At 37.6% G+C, this 16567-nt stretch overlaps 1 protein-coding gene across 4 annotated transcripts in view; it reads right to left on the bottom strand.

Moving 5' to 3' along the window:
• Positions 1-16567, bottom strand: part of KIF6 (kinesin family member 6) — a 388723-nt gene that overhangs the window by 294769 nt on the left and 77387 nt on the right. For all 4 annotated transcript variants that reach the window (XM_058733812.1, XM_058733811.1, XM_058733813.1 and 1 more), the window contains 2 exons: positions 13332-13479; positions 8225-8334 (listed from right to left, as the gene is read on the bottom strand). In XM_058733812.1, the coding sequence (XP_058589795.1) occupies positions 8225-8334; positions 13332-13479 (258 nt within the window). The remainder of the gene's footprint in view (positions 1-8224; positions 8335-13331; positions 13480-16567) is intronic.

The following is a 16567-nucleotide window of genomic DNA, read 5'->3' on the forward strand; positions in this document are numbered from 1 at the left end:
CCGGAGAACAGTACCGCTGCTTCTCAAGAAGTTGCCTCCCAGCTGTATCAGTAATGAAATCAGCTGAAGAAAAGACTGGAGTTCGTTTTAACTTTGAGATCTATGCTTATAGGTCCAGAATCTGTTCAAATGCTCAATGGGACCAGAAAAATAACACAAATGAAAAAAAACATAATACAACAGGTAGGAATAAGAACTGAAAGATGTATGCTTCAACTAAAGGCACTAAATTCAAAAATTTTAAACATGAAATGTGTAGGCGAAATAAAGTAGATTTGTGGCCAATCCAAGGAGAGTCCTAGGCATAAGTGGAAAGATTGGCTTTCAAAAGGACAGTTTCCTGGGGCTAGAGGGAAAGAGGTGGATAGGAGGCAGCAAGTTGGGGTAATTCCTATTTGGCAGCTTCGATAGTCTGTGTGAGGTGAGGATACAAGTGGTGTGGAAGAGGACTGGGGCACACAGTGTGTGACAAAAGAGACGGACATTTGATGTAGCTATTGTGGGGACTGGGAGAAAAATCACTGGGTGTATGAAGACACTGCTTAGCAGGCTGAGGGCTTAGCTGAGGTTGAAGACCATAATGAGGCAGAGTTTTTCTCCAGCCTTCTCTGAACTCCCAGGTGGAAATCAGTATCCTCCCTCATGCCCTTAAAGAACCCAGGGCATCTTATCACTTACTACGTAAGTCTGAAATGATCATTTTATGAGTCTGTTCTACTAAACTAGCCCCCTTTGAGGTACTCTCAGAGCCTTGCAGAGTGTCCGACACAAAACAGACAGAGCTGAGAAGGACTCAAAGTTGTGGCTCACACAAGAGGTTCCAGAGCCCTGAAGAAGCCCAGAAACACAGTCTTCTCAGAGCTCAGATGGAATGCCAGGATACAACATGGATCTCCTGGCCAGGAGCACCAGAACCCCCAGGTCTGATATTTGATGGACGGAGGTAAATATCCTGGTCCATCTCTTGGCAGACATGGAATCTTAGGGAAATATCACACTATCTAAGTGAACCTCAGGTTAGTCATCCATAAAGCATAGATTATGATACCTACCTCCTCAAATGAGATACTGCATTTAAAGTCCCTAGGATAGGGACCAGCACACAACAGGTGCCCATTTCTCTCATGGAGAGATTTTTTCTGGTATCTCTAAAAAGAACTTTTCCTAGGTGGATGAAGGAAGGGATTAATACAGACCACCTGCATTGGAATCACCTGGGCTACTTATTCAAACATATTTGAATTTTCTGGAGGTGGGGGCCAACAATCTGCTTTTTTAAACAACATCTAGGTGATTCTCCTACATAGTTATATTCTCACACATAGTTAAATTTCAAGCCACTGGATTATGTATTCCAATTCTGTCCCTCCTTTTTACTCCCACTGCCACCAGGATGATCCTAATAACTTCCCACAATGCTCTGCGGTCTGACTCCCATCCATCTCATTCTAGCCTTACATGCTACTGAGTGATTTTTCTTCCTAAAAGGCAGTTCCAAGCTGCTCTACCCTTGAATAAAAATCTCTGAGGGCTACACCTTCCTGCCAAATCCTGGCATTCCTACTTTTCTGTCTCAATGTTCTCACCTACTCCCTTCCTGGGGTCCAGTCAAACAGGTCTATTAACTGTCACAGAACAAGCTCAGTGCTCTTCCCTACCTTTGTTTCCACATGAAGGCCACACTCCACTGTCCCAAGTCTTACACCTTCCCTCAAGGACTATCTCATGTACCACCTTCTCTGGGAATCTCTTCCGTATCACTTGACCTGATGTCATTTCTTCCTCCTTTAAGCCCTAGTCTTTCTTTGTGCCTTTCTTATGATGTTTTTCATATTCTACCTTATGCTATTTTATACTAGTTTTCCCCACTCTGCTGTGAGGTCCAGGAAAAGTAAAGACTATGTCAGTAAAGTCAGTGCCTACCTAGCACAGTATGTGGAATCAAGATGGATCTCTATAAATGTTTGTTGAATAAATGAATGATTCCACATGACTAGAATGTAAGCCATGAGGGCAGACACTGCATTCATCTTTTTTTGTAACTCCTGCAACACTTAAGAGTGTTTCATATCCAGTGGGCATAGCAATTTGATGAATTAAAGTTAACATCCATCTATTTGTTTTCCTTTGGCAACAAATTATTTTACAACAAAGCCAAGATTGCAATACTGGATGCTGGAGTTTACTGACTTTTTGCTAACAGTAATAACCATGACCATCTTTGGAAACTTAAATGCATTATGCATCCCTATTTAGGAATACTAAAATTACACTTAAGTAAGGTGACTATTTTCCCTATGGTTAAGACCAGTAGTTATACTGTTTTACTCCATAAGACATACTTAGATTCTAACTATATTCTCTTTATAGCATATGACATAAAGACTTTCAAAAATAGATGTTTTGTTTTCATTTAAATTGCTAAATACAGAATGCATTGAATACACGTGTGTGTATGCATATATATATATATACACACACAAATATATAGACAATTATTTTTTAATTAAACTTGTTTTGTGAAAATTGTAGATTTGCATGCAGCTATAAGAAATAATGTACCCATTACCCAGTTTTTCCCAATGATAACATCATGTAAAACTATATTAAAATATCACTACTAGGACACTGACACTGATAGAATCCACTGATCTTATTCAGATGTCCCAGTTGTGTGTGTGTGTGTGTGTGTGTGTGCGTGCGTGCGTGTGTGTGTGTGTGTGTTTAGTTCTATGGGATTTAATCACATGAGTAGTTTTGTGTATCCATAGTCACAGTTGAGAAACAGAACACTCCATGACCATAAGGATCTCTCATTGGCCTTGTGTAACCATCCCCACTTCCCTCCCTAACTCCTGTCAACCACTCATCTGTTATCTAGTTCTATAATTTTGTCATTTAAAAAATATTATATAAATAAATCATACATCATATGACCTTTTGGGATTGGCTTTTTTCACTTGGTACAATTCCCTGGAGATTCATCCAAGCTGTTAAATGTATGAATAGTTCGTTCCTTTTCGCTACTGTTGTTTTGTTAACTAAAGGCCCATAGCTTCTATTAGGGTTCACTCTAGGTGGTATATATTCTATGAGTTTGGACAAGTGACCCACCATTATACTATCAGATAGAATAGTTTCACTGCCCAAAAAGTCCCCTGTGCTTCACCTATTCATCCCTGTATCTCTCCCCATCCCAACCACCAGCAACTAGTGCTCTTCCTACTGTATCTATAGTTCTTCCTTTTCCACAATGTCAAATACTTGGAATCATACAGTATATAGACTTTGTGTGTCTTCTGTGGCTTAATAGCGCTTTTCCTTTTATTGCCAAATAATGTTCCACTGCATGGATGTATCACAGTTTGTTCTTCTATTTGCCTAATGTAGGACATCTTGGTTGCTTCCAGCTCTTGGCAATTATGAATAAGGCTGATATATCCATTCATGGGCAGGTTTCTGTACTGACATAAGTTTTCAATTTATTTGGTTAAATACCCAGAAGTATAACTGGTGGATCCTATCCTAAGAACTATGTTTGTTTTTTAAGAAACTGACGTCATCTTTTAAAATAGCTATACCAGGGCACCTGGGTGGGTCAGTTGGTTGAGCGTCTGTCTGACTCTTAATTTCAGCTCAGAAAGTGACCCCAGGGCCATGGGATTGAGTCCTGCATCAGGTTCTGCGTGGAGTGTAGAGCCTGCTCAGTGGAGTGTAGAGCCTGCTCGAGGTTCTCTCCCTCTCCCTCTGCCCTTCCCTCACTTGGGCATGCATGCACACGCTCGCTCTCTCTCTCTCTCTCTCTCTCTCTCTCTCTCTTAAATAAATAAATAAATAGATAGATAAATAAATAAATAAATAAATAAATAAATAAAATGTAGCATATTGCATTTCCTCCAGCAATGAATGAGCATTCCAGCTGCTCTACATTCTTGTCAGCATTTGGTATTGCCAGTTTTTTAGATTTTTGCCATTCTAGTAGGTACATAGTAGTTTTAATTAGCAATTCCCAAATGACAGATGATGTGGAGCATCTTCTCAGATGCTTAGCTTCTTTGGTGAGCTGTCTGTTCAGAGCTTTTTCTCATTTCTTCATTGGCTTGTTAGTTTTCTTGTTGCTGAGTTTTAAGAGCTCTTTGTATATTTTAGATGTAAGTCCTTTATCAGATATGTGTTTGGTAAATATTTGCTCTCAGTCTCTGGGTTGTCTTTTTATTCTCTTGACAGTGTCTTTCAGAGAGCAGAAGTTTTTAATTTTAATGAATCTCAACGCATCTATTTCTTCTTTCACAGATCATGCTTTTAATGTTGTATCTAGAAACTCCTTGCCAAATGACTACAGCAACATTTGAAAGAAGCAATTGATTTTAGTCCAATCCCCTGACATTATATATACAAAGTCCACAGGCAGTCTATCGGCAAATGCTTCAGTAACAGCAGAGTTGGAACTCATTAGAGTGTAAAAAACAAGGATCAGAAAAGACAGAGTGCCCCATGAGAAGAACGTCCAGCAGGTGATTTGGAGGAAGCTGTGTTGCTCAGTAGTAAGAAACCTGTTACTGATGGCTATTGTTGTGCAACATCAAATTGACCTTGAATTTGATTAGACATGGTCATGCCACATATAAGAATGTCAAAGGGATACAATGTGTATCTTGCCATTGTCCCTCAAATGGATGACCACAAGAGAGAACCAAAGTCAACAGACACTTTGCCTATTATTTTTGGATCACAGTCAGAGTATTTGGGACATTCCAGCTCACAACAACAAAACCAGTCAATCAGATGGATAAGATTGTGGGGTTAGACCTCGTCCCAGTTCAAGAGTGTATGAAACCAGATTAACAGTACATACTCTTAATCTAATCCAGGTACAGCAAAAGTCACATTCCATTATAAAGAATTACTTGATAATCTTAGTAAAAGGCAAACTCTCTAAAATCCCCAGAAAACCAGCAGACTCAATACCAGTCAAATCCCATCATCCCTACACCAAAAGACTATGCTGTTCTTGAGTTGTTTTGGAATTCTATTGTACTGAATATATTTGAAGTAAATAAACTATACTCCTGGGATATGGGAGTCTTCTTTCATAATGAGAATCTTTTCATTTTTATTTTAATGGATTTGTTTTCATGTAATTCCAAAATATAAGAAGAACATCTTTCTGTCCACTTTTGTATGGGGGAGGGCAGTAGTTCACTGAAAACATCTGTTTTGTAATTGAGGTCACTTCTGACTTCAGTCAGTGAACTCATTCTCCAACAAGAGGATGAAGCTACCAAAGAAGAGCAGTAGTTTAAGGTAGAAAGCTAGTGACATCTACCGAGACAATCTGATCGACCTTGAGATCCACCACTAAATGCAAGGCATATCAGCAAACACAGAGACACGGAGTGAATTAAAAGCATTGTCCTTGCTTTCAAGAGGCAGAAGGCTCCTTTCTAGGAGGAAAATACAAGATATCTACATCACTTCTTATTTTTTTGGGAAGGGGAAAAGAGTCACCAAAGAAGTCCTATTCTGTGAGGTCGTCAATCTTTGACCTCTAAAAAGCTGTTAAATATTATATAACCCAATGCCCACATTTTATAGACCATGAGAAACCCAGAAAAGTAAAAAAATGTATCTAAGATTGAGGGGTTGGGACTAGAACCCAAATGTCCTGACTTGTAATCAAGTGCTCTTGACTGCCTCTCTTAGAAGTCAACGACTTTTCTCATTCCTAGTTCTCATAGTCAGGTTGCACCCAATTATGTCCATTAGACTCTGATTCACAGAGCTCATGCTGTTGTTCCTTTATACTCTCATCTTCAAAAATTCTACTTTATAGTTTCAATTTAACAGATAATTTTTTTAAATCTTCAGAACTTACTTTGGCCTAGTGGTAGAGAGACTACCAACTCAGGTAAGGCATACTTCCTACCTCTGAGGAAGTTATTGTAAACATCTAGTAAGGTACTCTTAGCCACCAAAGCTATGTATATGAAACTCAATACCACCACCCAATCAAGTTTTCTAACAGAAATCACCTTTTTAGTCAATGACTCCAATTCTCTGGGCCCCATGGTAAAATCCTGAAGCTATTTTTGCTACTCTGGCATGAAAGTCAGAGTATGTAGTTTTCAATTTTTTTTTAATGTTTATTTATTTTGTGTGTGTGTGTGTGTGTGTGTGTGTGTGCGTGTGTGTGTGTGTGTGTGTGAGAGAGAGAGAGAGAGAGAGAGAGAGAGAGAGAGAGAGAGAATGAATCTGAACTAGGCTCCAGGCTCTAAGCTGTCCACACAGAACCCAACACAGGGCTCAAACTCACCAAAAGTGAGATCATGACTTGAGCCAAAGTCGGATGCTCAACTGAGTGAGCCACCCAGATGCCCTTGTGGTTTTTAATTCTTGCTCTACAATTAACAGATTAGTTTTGACACCCTGGAAAAGTCATACCTCTCTGAGTTTACTCTTCTCAATCAGTAAAATACAGAGAACCAACCTGCTGTAATTCACCTTTGTTTCAAATCCAATCAAATCCAAGGTGAGAGGCATAATCAATTTATTTGATTTCTATCTAACTAGCTAGCTAGTTATCATCTATTTATTTTTTTTATGCATATCTCTCAAACTTCTTTCTCTTCCTCCATGTTTGTCATAGCCAAGACTTTCATTTCTGGAATATTGCTAAGCAGGTTTCAAGTTCTTCAGTGTAGATATGACTTGTTAAAAGCAATTTTAATCCGGATTTAGCCTAGAGGTACACAGGTTAGACTGGAGGCTAGAAAATTAATTTAAAAGCCTATTAGAGTAATAATCAATCTCACAGCAAAAGCCCACCATTCAAGTACCTCAAAAGCTGGCTTCTGTTAGCCTTTCTGCTTTTATCTCACATGACTCCTCAACACATGGCCTTTCTGACTACATCTTCATATTTTTAATGTTGCTGTTTCTAACCTTCCTCTGAGGAACATTTTACCTCTCTGTAAACTTAATTCCAATAGTTTCCTTAAGACCAATTTCTTCCATGGAGTCAGATCTTTCCTTTCTCTTCTTATATTCTTTAATTAACATATTTAGAAACCAACAACAATCCCCTTTCCTAACTCCCTCTAATGAATACAATTGGCATAAAAGAGATACGTAAAAACTCCCTGTCAATATTAAAGGAAGAATACATATAAAGATGATGTAAAGAGTATAATTTATTTTCTTTATTATTTCCTTATTTCTTTTGCAAACCAGAACAAGCCAGCAATTGGTTGTTGATCTTTGTGGTAGAGGATTAATATGTGTTTTTAAAGTGCTTTAGAATATTAAGAAAATTAAAATACATTTTCTTGGCTGTACCAACTTTTTAAATTGATTTTATTTATTTTTATTATTCATTTATTTATTTTTGAGAGAGAGAGAGAGAGAGAGAGAGAGAAGGAGAGGGGCAGAAAGAGGGGGACAGAGAATCCCAAGCAGGCTCTGCATTGTCAGCACAGAGCCTGATGTGGGGGTTGATTTCATGAACCATGAGATCAAGACCTGAGCCAAAATCACAAGTTGGAGGCTTAGCCAACTGAACCACCCAGGCATCCCTACCAACTTCTGATATACGAAGATGTATGGACAAAAGGATATGAAATATTACCAATTAATATGTAATTTAGGCAGATATTCAAATAAGCAGTGAGTAACAAATGCTGGCAGGGTAACTTACTCAGTAGGTAAGCTCTGAAGACTCTGTTTATATTTCAGTCATGCAGCAATCAGTGCCAATCTGACCAAATGATTTTCAGTGTCAGTCTTACAATAGAGAAGCAACGGGGAAAACAAAGTTTTATTTTCTCTCTTTCAGTCTCTCATTGCTGCTTGAGCCCTAATATGAACTCCCTCTTCAGACAAAGGCCACAAATGAAGGAGGAAAGGGTCTGATTCCGCAGAGGTAAAGCAGTACCAGCATATCCCACTAGTCCACTCTACCCCGGGTCCGAGAACATTCAGTGCACTCTCTTGTACCAACTCCAAAAGAGATTTTCCCAAGAAATGGGTTTCAAGCAATTTTAGTTCCCATCATTGCTGTCTATTTGTCATAACTGAAAAAAAATATCCATTATATTACAAAAAAGATTCTGTTATCCAGTATTTGTTAATTATGACTGAGACCAGAAACATACAAAGTTTCAAAGAAAACAATTGAAAGGAACATCTGAAAGTAATTTCCCCCATTCTTTGTTGTTCTGCTACTCACGGCAAATCTTCCAAACTGGAGGCTTCATGTCTTGGATCCAACAGATCATAACCACATTCATTGTAGATTTCCAAATAGGAAATGCGCGTTGTATATATTGTGCTGCTGTCCTGATTGGAAAAGGGGAAGACATTATTTAATGGCTATAAATAACGATTCAGCTCAGAGGAGGATGAACACATTTATCATTATAGTTTCCTCACAGCTTCTCTTCTTTACCCTCCTCACTTTGTATGGTTTCCATTTTCAGTTCGTGACACTTTCAAGTTGCCAGTAACCATATGCATGAAGCTTTTTTTTTTTTTAATAGCCAACACCCATGATTACAAGCAACTTTAGTCTGTTGTTTTTTTATTGGTTCCACATTATACATAAAGAGTCAATATACACTTAAAATGAGCCAACTTGGTTGCAGAAATGTATAACACACCATTTTTTACTTTCCAGACCCCCCTCCAAAAAAAAAAAAGGTTACTGTGAAAAAATAAACTTACATTCTGTGAATAGCCTATTCATAAAAGAAAACAGTATCATTACTTCTGTTTAAAACCTTCAGTAGCAAAAGAGTTTCCAGCTTTCATCATAATTCTTTTAAAAATTCTTCCAATATTCAAAATTTCTGGTGACATAGATAACAGACAATAGTAGATAATGTAAAATGAATCCCAGGGGACAGAAATAGTTTAGATCAATCAGGTAACAGTAAGAGTAGACATTCACAGCTCACTGCCTATAACTTCTCTCTTGGGTTAATCTTCCTGGCCCACGTGGCAATCAGGGATATTGAGCTATTCATCTGAGAGAGGTACTTTGTGGGGGTTAATACTGAAATGCAATGACACAGGCATCAATGCAATTAGGATAAAAGTCCAGGCAACTGGTCCTGTCTCAGTTCTGCTAGCAGATAAAAAGGACCCACTCCCTCTGAGAATAAAATGGAATTTTTTCAGGTCTCAAGAAAACTGAAATTTTTTTTTCAGTTTTCAAGACCAAATATCAATTGATAGCACTTTCTTCTTGTTTCTCCCAAAACACAGATGCTTGCATTTCAGCAAATAGAGTCCTACTTCTCATAGCAGAATATATTTGTGTCTCATGGCAAGAAGGTCAGCAGATTGTCAGAGTCAATACTCACAAAGAGATTTTCCTTAGGATGACCTTCCTGACTGACTCTCACCCATATCCAAGACAATCCATTTGACAGATACTATTTAAAGGGAGAGACGACCAAGTCACAGAGATGGAAGAGAGAACAAAGGCCTGCATATCCAGGGCTGGAATCCTAGTCCTACTTGCTATAATACCCTACTGTGTCAGGCCTCAGTTTCCACACTGGTTAGTGAGGAAATTGAATAATGAATTCCTAATGCGTTCTTCAGATTAAAATTAATATGGGGGCGCCTGGGTGGCGCAGTCGGTTAAGCGTCCGACTTCAGCCAGGTCACGATCTCGCGGTCCGTGAGTTCGAGCCCCGCGTCAGGCTCTGGGCTGATGGCTCGGAGCCTGGAGCCTGTTTCCGATTCTGTGTCTCCCTCTCTCTCTGCCCCTCCCCCGTTCATGCTCTGTCTCTCTCTGTCCAAAAATAAATAAAAAACGTTGAAAAAAATTTAAAAAAAAATAAAATAAAATTAAATTAAATTAAATTAATATGATTCTCTGGTTCTAAAGTGGCTCAAACTATCCAAATAAAAACACCAATATTTCATAAGAACAAAATAACACCTGAAAAATTAAGGCAATTCTCAGGCAGCCATGACCAGAGCAAAACTCTCAAGCTACACCTGAAATGTCATGTTTTGGTGGTCTGGGAAAGTGACAGCATGGACTGAGTCTCTACTAAATAAATTTATCCCCACCAAATGCTGAAGTCCTGCTGATGTAGGCGACTCTGTTTATCCTAACACCCTGCTGATTAGATTAGTGTCCTAGTTTAGCAAAGGCATCATTCAACATCATTCTTTGGGTTATGGCACAGGTATCAGAGATCATATATTCTAGACAGATTCTGTGTGGTCTTTAGTCTAATCCAGTTTTCCCTCAAGTATCCTATGAAATACTTGTGAAAAAAGTGTTCCACAATGAACATATATGCTGTCCTCTCTAGAAGATTCTCAGAGCAAGATTCTCAGAGCAAGTTGAAGGCCGTGGGGGATCATTTAGCAACCTCTCAGCAAGTTTAGGAGCAACATACTTCTAAAACTTATCTGAACATAACTGAAATATCCCATATGTTATAGTTTGAGATTTTAGCATACAGTTCTGAGCTCATCTTAGCATCAGAAAAAGCTGGGTTTGAATACGGGATCTGCCATTTGTAATTGAGTGATCCTGCACTATCGTCAGCTGTTTAATTATGAAACTGTGGATAATTCTTATCCTGTAGAACTGTTGTAACAGAGAAATAGGGTTCTGTATTTAAAATCTGACTAGAAATGTGTGTCCCTGTAGTAAGGACCAATAAGTTGTTGCTGTTGCTACTGTTATTATTATTGCTAATGTTATTGTTTTTACCATTATTTCTAAAAGCCCCCAAATAGAGAATTCAGCAAGAATATAAAAGGAAAGTAAAAGAAAGGCAAAACAACAACCAATTTGTATGTTCATCTGCAGTGGAGAAACTCTCTTCTTCCAGAAAGTAGAAGGAATCATAAGTCAGGAAAATGGCAAGACTACTCCCCTGAGATGATAGGGATAATGCCTTTGGCTCCTCCAGTTTCTGCATTTTCTGGACTTTTATTAGAATACACACTTAAAAGTCACTAAGCAATGTGGCAAGCTACCTTTCCTTATTATTCCTTTTTTAGTGTCTAGGATTGCCAGACTGTAATGTAACACACATGTTCCCTGCAGACAGCCTTTTCTCTTGCCCCAAAACAAGTCTGAACCTCACAGTACTCAAAAATAATGAGCTATGATTTCTAAAATAAATGCAATCAATTGTCTTCCTTTAAAATTACTGCAAATGTGCTCCTATCACACTCACAGGCATTTTAGGAGCCAGTATGCACTTGCTCTTGGTTTATCTTGAAATAATTACTTTGCATAAGTCAAGTATGTCCTTTAAGAATTCTAGAGAACTCCATGTGGCCCTCTCAAGCAATCGACTGGGGCTATCTGGGTACCTGTCTGCATTTTTCAGGTATACAATGTGGACAAACTTAATGATGAACCTCAAGCTGTCTCTTACTAGTTTTGCAGCAGTTCAATTTGATTAGAACGAATACGTTGTGCCCATTATGGAGATCTGTCCTTTTACAAAGAGTTGTCCTGACTATAAATTGGTCCAAGGGGTTCTCTCCAGTCCAGGAAGTGATTTAGGATAATTCAAACTGAAATGTGGTTTAGAATAATGTCAATGACAAACAGTTATGAAAACAATGTACTGGGCAGACGGTAGGTACTTGGAAGACATTTAGACTTTTAGAACTATATTTTGGTATTCACAGACAAAATTTTAAAAGGGACAAATATATTTTCCATTAGGAAAGGATTTATTTATTCTGTTTAACTTAATCAGGGAAATTGGCTTCATTTGTCCTAAGTTTCAAAGGATTCTTTGAAATTAATCAGGATCATTTGTCTCTCTCTCTCTACACACACACACACACACACACACACACACACATATATATGGATATAGATATTAATGGCTATAGTAACTGAGCTCATACATTGACCACGTACTATGTGCCAGGACAATATCTTTATAGATAGAGTATGTTCAACCCTCAGAAGCAACTCCATAAGCCTGAGACATTAAGTAACCACCTCAAGGCCACATGCTGTAAGTAGTACACTTTCTCAGAACAAGGTTGGTCTGCACCAACTTCAATGAACTTTCCAAGACAACATACTTCCACATTGGGCCACAGCAGCAAAAACTATTAGAAATTATGTTCCCAGTCTGTGAAATCTGGGAGCAAAACAAAGCAGCTAATGTCAGAAATAAATGAGTAAATGAAAAGACAGGATCTGAATCCAACATACACACTATACTCAACTCTTTCTCTTCTACATTTTCTGGCATGCAGTGTTGGCATGTTTGAGCTAGTGAGAGATGAGCTGAACTAATGGATAATTGCTACTTTATGGATGGAAATTAGAATTATGCAGATCTCAGCGATTTCTTCTCATCTTTGCAACTCAAAATGCAAAAAGCATACAGTCAAGAAAATTTGGAATAGCTGTTACACTGACCTAGTTAGGACATTTGTTATACAGAATTAATACAACCAAGTAAGTGTAGGAGTGAGTAGGGATGCTGGAGATCCTCTAGTACAATTCAATTCTTACTTTCACAGAGGGAAAAACTGAAACCTAGAAAAGTTAAGGGAAAACTGAAATCCAAGTTCAGAGAAGTTCCTTAACTCATTATTGTTTAAATACAACCAACAAAATAAAGCCAGTCTGAGATACAGAGGCAGTGTATGTAGTGGTGAAAAGCACAGGGTTTGGCATCACACAGACCTGGGATGGACCACCAGACCGGCTACTTATAAGGACCCAGGGAAAGATATTTAGACTCAGTTTTCCCAACTATAAAATTGGGATAAAGATACCTGCCTTGTTAATTGTATTATATGTCGTATTCAATACTAATAAGGCAATAGGCACTTAGAGACACACATAAATGATGCATATAATATAAAGAACTCTTCATAATAATATTAATTGCAATAGGATATTTACTCTGGTAAACTCTTCTGGGCTTCTGTCACAATTGTGAAAAAGGTACAATCATATCATCTTACTCAGTGCTTTAGTAGCTGAAATAAAAATGTCTTGGTAAAAGGACGTCCAGTTTCTTAATGGGGAATATAAGATGTTAGTTGGGAAAATGTGTTCTCTGTTCTTTTAACCTCCATGGATGTATCAGAAGGAACTCTCTTTCAGCCTTTGCTGAAACAGCATCCCTTTAATGAGAAGCACCTTAATTTCTACTTCTTCAGCAAAATCCCAAACTTTCCTTAAATATAAAGGCCAGAGTTATTACACAATAATACTTCCTCATTTAGATATAATATAATAAAATGTCACAATAAATTTTTTACCCACTGTAAATTTCTGCTGAATATATCAAACAGAAAATGAAGTTAAAGTCTCATACCTTTTGTAATTGCTCAAAAATGTACGACAGTGTCCTTGGGATAATGCCTCTGTCACTGTAGCGTTCTGCTCCACCCGTGATGGTGAATGTCTTACCACTGCCTGTTTGCCCATATGCAAAGATGGTACCATTGTAACCTGCCAAGACACTAAAGAAATGGCACACTTTTAATATCCAAATGGCTAATTGCACTTGTATCAAATGGCTTCTATTCTAATAGCAATCTTATTCAACACGATTGAAACGACATTTATAGAAATTTCTATATAGAGTATCTAGCTGAAATAACTGACTGTTTTTTTAGGCAACAGTATCAGACACCAATCCTTTTTTCTAAGAAAGGACCTATAACTCAAATGGAGTCCAGTCATCTTAAATAGTTCCTTTTGTTAATTTGAATAAAATTTTTATTTAGAATACTTTTGTATTTACAGAAAAGTTGCAAAGGTAGTACAGAGTTAACACATACCCTACACCTAGTTTCCCCTATTGTTATTACATTAGTATTGTACATCTGCCACAGCTAAAGAATCAATATTGATGTATTATAAATTGTATTAAAATGCCTTTTGTTTTTACATAATGTCTTTTTATTTTTTTCCAGCTTTACTGAGATATAAATGACATATAACAAATGTAACTTTAAGGTGTAAAATGTGATTATGTGATACACAAATATACCAAGAAATGAGCTCCACAAAAAGGTTAGATAAGACATCCATCACCTCACATAATTATCATTTTTGTAGGTGGTGAGAACATATAAGATCTATACTCTTAACAACTTTCAAATATATAATATATAGTCACTGTGCTATACATTAATCTGTGGAACTTACACATCTAGTAACAGGAAGTTTTTACCCTTTGATCAACATCTCCACATTTTCCCCTACCCACTAGCCTCTGGCATCCACCATTCCTTTCTTTATATCTGTGAGTTCAGTTTTTTAGATTTCACATGTGAAGGAGAACATACAGTATTTGTCTTTCTCTGTCCTATTTCACTTAGCATTGTGCTCTCAAGGCCCATCTATGTTGTTGCAAACAGCAGAATTTTCTTCTTTCTATGGCTGAATAATATTCCATTGTACATAAACCACATCTTCTGTATCCATTCATCCATCAGTAGACATTTAGGTTTTTCCATGCCTTCGCTATTGGGAACATGCTGCAATGAACATGGGAATGCAGATATCTCTGAGAGATTTCATTTCCTTTGACATATACACAGAAGTGGCATTGCTGGATATGGTCGTTCTATCTTTAATTTTTTTTTTTTTTAAGGAAACTCCATACCGTTTTCCATAGTGGCTGTACCAATTTACATCCTCACCACTAGTGCATAAGAATTCCCTTTTCTTCACATCCTTGACAGCACTTGGCATTTAGTAATAGCCATTCTAACAGATATGAGGACATATCTCATGCCTTTGGTTTGCATTCCCCAGAGGATTAGAAGTACTGAACACCCTTTTATGTATCTGTTTGGGCCATTTATATATCTTCTTTGGGGAAATTTCTCTTCAAGTCCTCTGCCCATTTCTTGATTAGATTTGTGACTTAACATGTGATCTATCCAGGAGAATGTTTCACGTGTGCTTGAGTAGAGTCTGTAATCTGCTGCTGTTGGGTGAAATGTTACATATATGTCTGGTAGGTCCATTTGGCTTAAGGTATAGTTCACATCCAGCGTTTCCTGATTGATTTTCTATCTGGATGATCCATCCATTGTTGAAAGCGGGGTATCAGATTCCACTACTCTTATTGTATTGTTGTCTATTTCTCCCTTCAGATCTGTAAATATTTGCCTAATACGTTTAGGTGCTGTGATCTAGGATGCATATATATTGTTATATCCTTGTGATAAATTGACCCTTTTATCATTATAAAATGGCCTTCTTTGTCTCATTATCGTTTTGGCTTAAAGTCTATTTTGTGTGATAGAAGTATAGCTACTCTTGCTTTCTTTTGGTTTCCATTTGCATAGGGTATCTTTTGCAACCTTTCCCCTTAAGTCTCTGTGTGCCCTTAAAGCTGAAGTGAGTCTCCTGTAGGCAGCATATAGATGGGTCTTGTTTTTAATCCATTAGCCACTCTATGTCTTTTGATTGGAGAATTTAATCCATTTACATTAAAAAGAACTAAGGCAAAGTAAGGACTTAACTAATACCAACTTATTCATTGTTTCCTAGCTTTGTAGTTCCTTTGTTCCCTTCTTCCAATTTTATTGTCTTTTTTTTTTTTTTAATGTTTATTTATTTTTGAGAGAGAGAGAGACAGCACAAGCGGGTGGGGGAAGAGCAGAGAGAGACGGAGACATAGAACCTGAAGCAGGTTCCAGGCTCTGAGCTGACAGCACAGAGCCTGACGTGGGGCTCGAACTCATGGACCCTGAGATCATGACCTGAGCCAAAGACGGACACTTAGCCGGCTCAGCCATCCAGGCGCCCCTTTTTTTGTCTTTCTTTGTGAAGTGATTTTCCCTGTGGTATACTTTGATTCCCTCCTCTTTATCTTTTGTGTATCTACTATTCATTTTTACTATTAGTCCCATTTTTTGTATCTTTGATGTCACAATTTACCTCTTTTAATATCATGTTTTCATTAACAAATTATTGTAGCTATAATTGTTAATACTTTTGTCCTTTAATCTTTACACTACATTAAGTAATTAGCATAACACCATATTATATAGTATTAGAGTATTATGAATTGCTTAGACTTGCCTTTACCAGTATGCTTTATATTTTCATATATTTTCATGTTTCAGTAGTTCTTATAAAGCAGGTCTAGTGGTGATGAACTCCCTCAGGTGTTGTTTGTTTGGGAAAAAATCTTTGTTTCTCCTTCATTTCCGAAAGACAGCTATGCTGGGTAAAGTATTCTTTGTTGGCAGTTTCTTTTTTTTCTTTTTCCAGAAATCTGAGTATAGTGTCCCATTCTCTCCAGGCCTATAAGGTTTCTGCTGAGAAATCTGCTGATACCCTTATTATACAGGTATGTTTTTCTCTTGTTGCTTTTAAAATTCTCTCCTTGTATTTGATTTTACCAATTTTATTTTAATGTGTCTTATAAAAGATCATTTTGGTTTGAAATTATAGGGTCACCTATTAGCTGTATGAACATGGATGTCCAAACCTCTCCCCAGATTGAGAATTCTAATCCATCATTTCTTTAAACACGCTTTCTGCCCCTTTATCCCTCTTCTCCTGAGACTTTAATAATGTGAGATT

This window comes from Neofelis nebulosa, chromosome 6 (assembly GCF_028018385.1).
Source record: "Neofelis nebulosa isolate mNeoNeb1 chromosome 6, mNeoNeb1.pri, whole genome shotgun sequence".
In the NCBI taxonomy this organism is placed as follows: domain Eukaryota; kingdom Metazoa; phylum Chordata; class Mammalia; order Carnivora; family Felidae; genus Neofelis; species Neofelis nebulosa.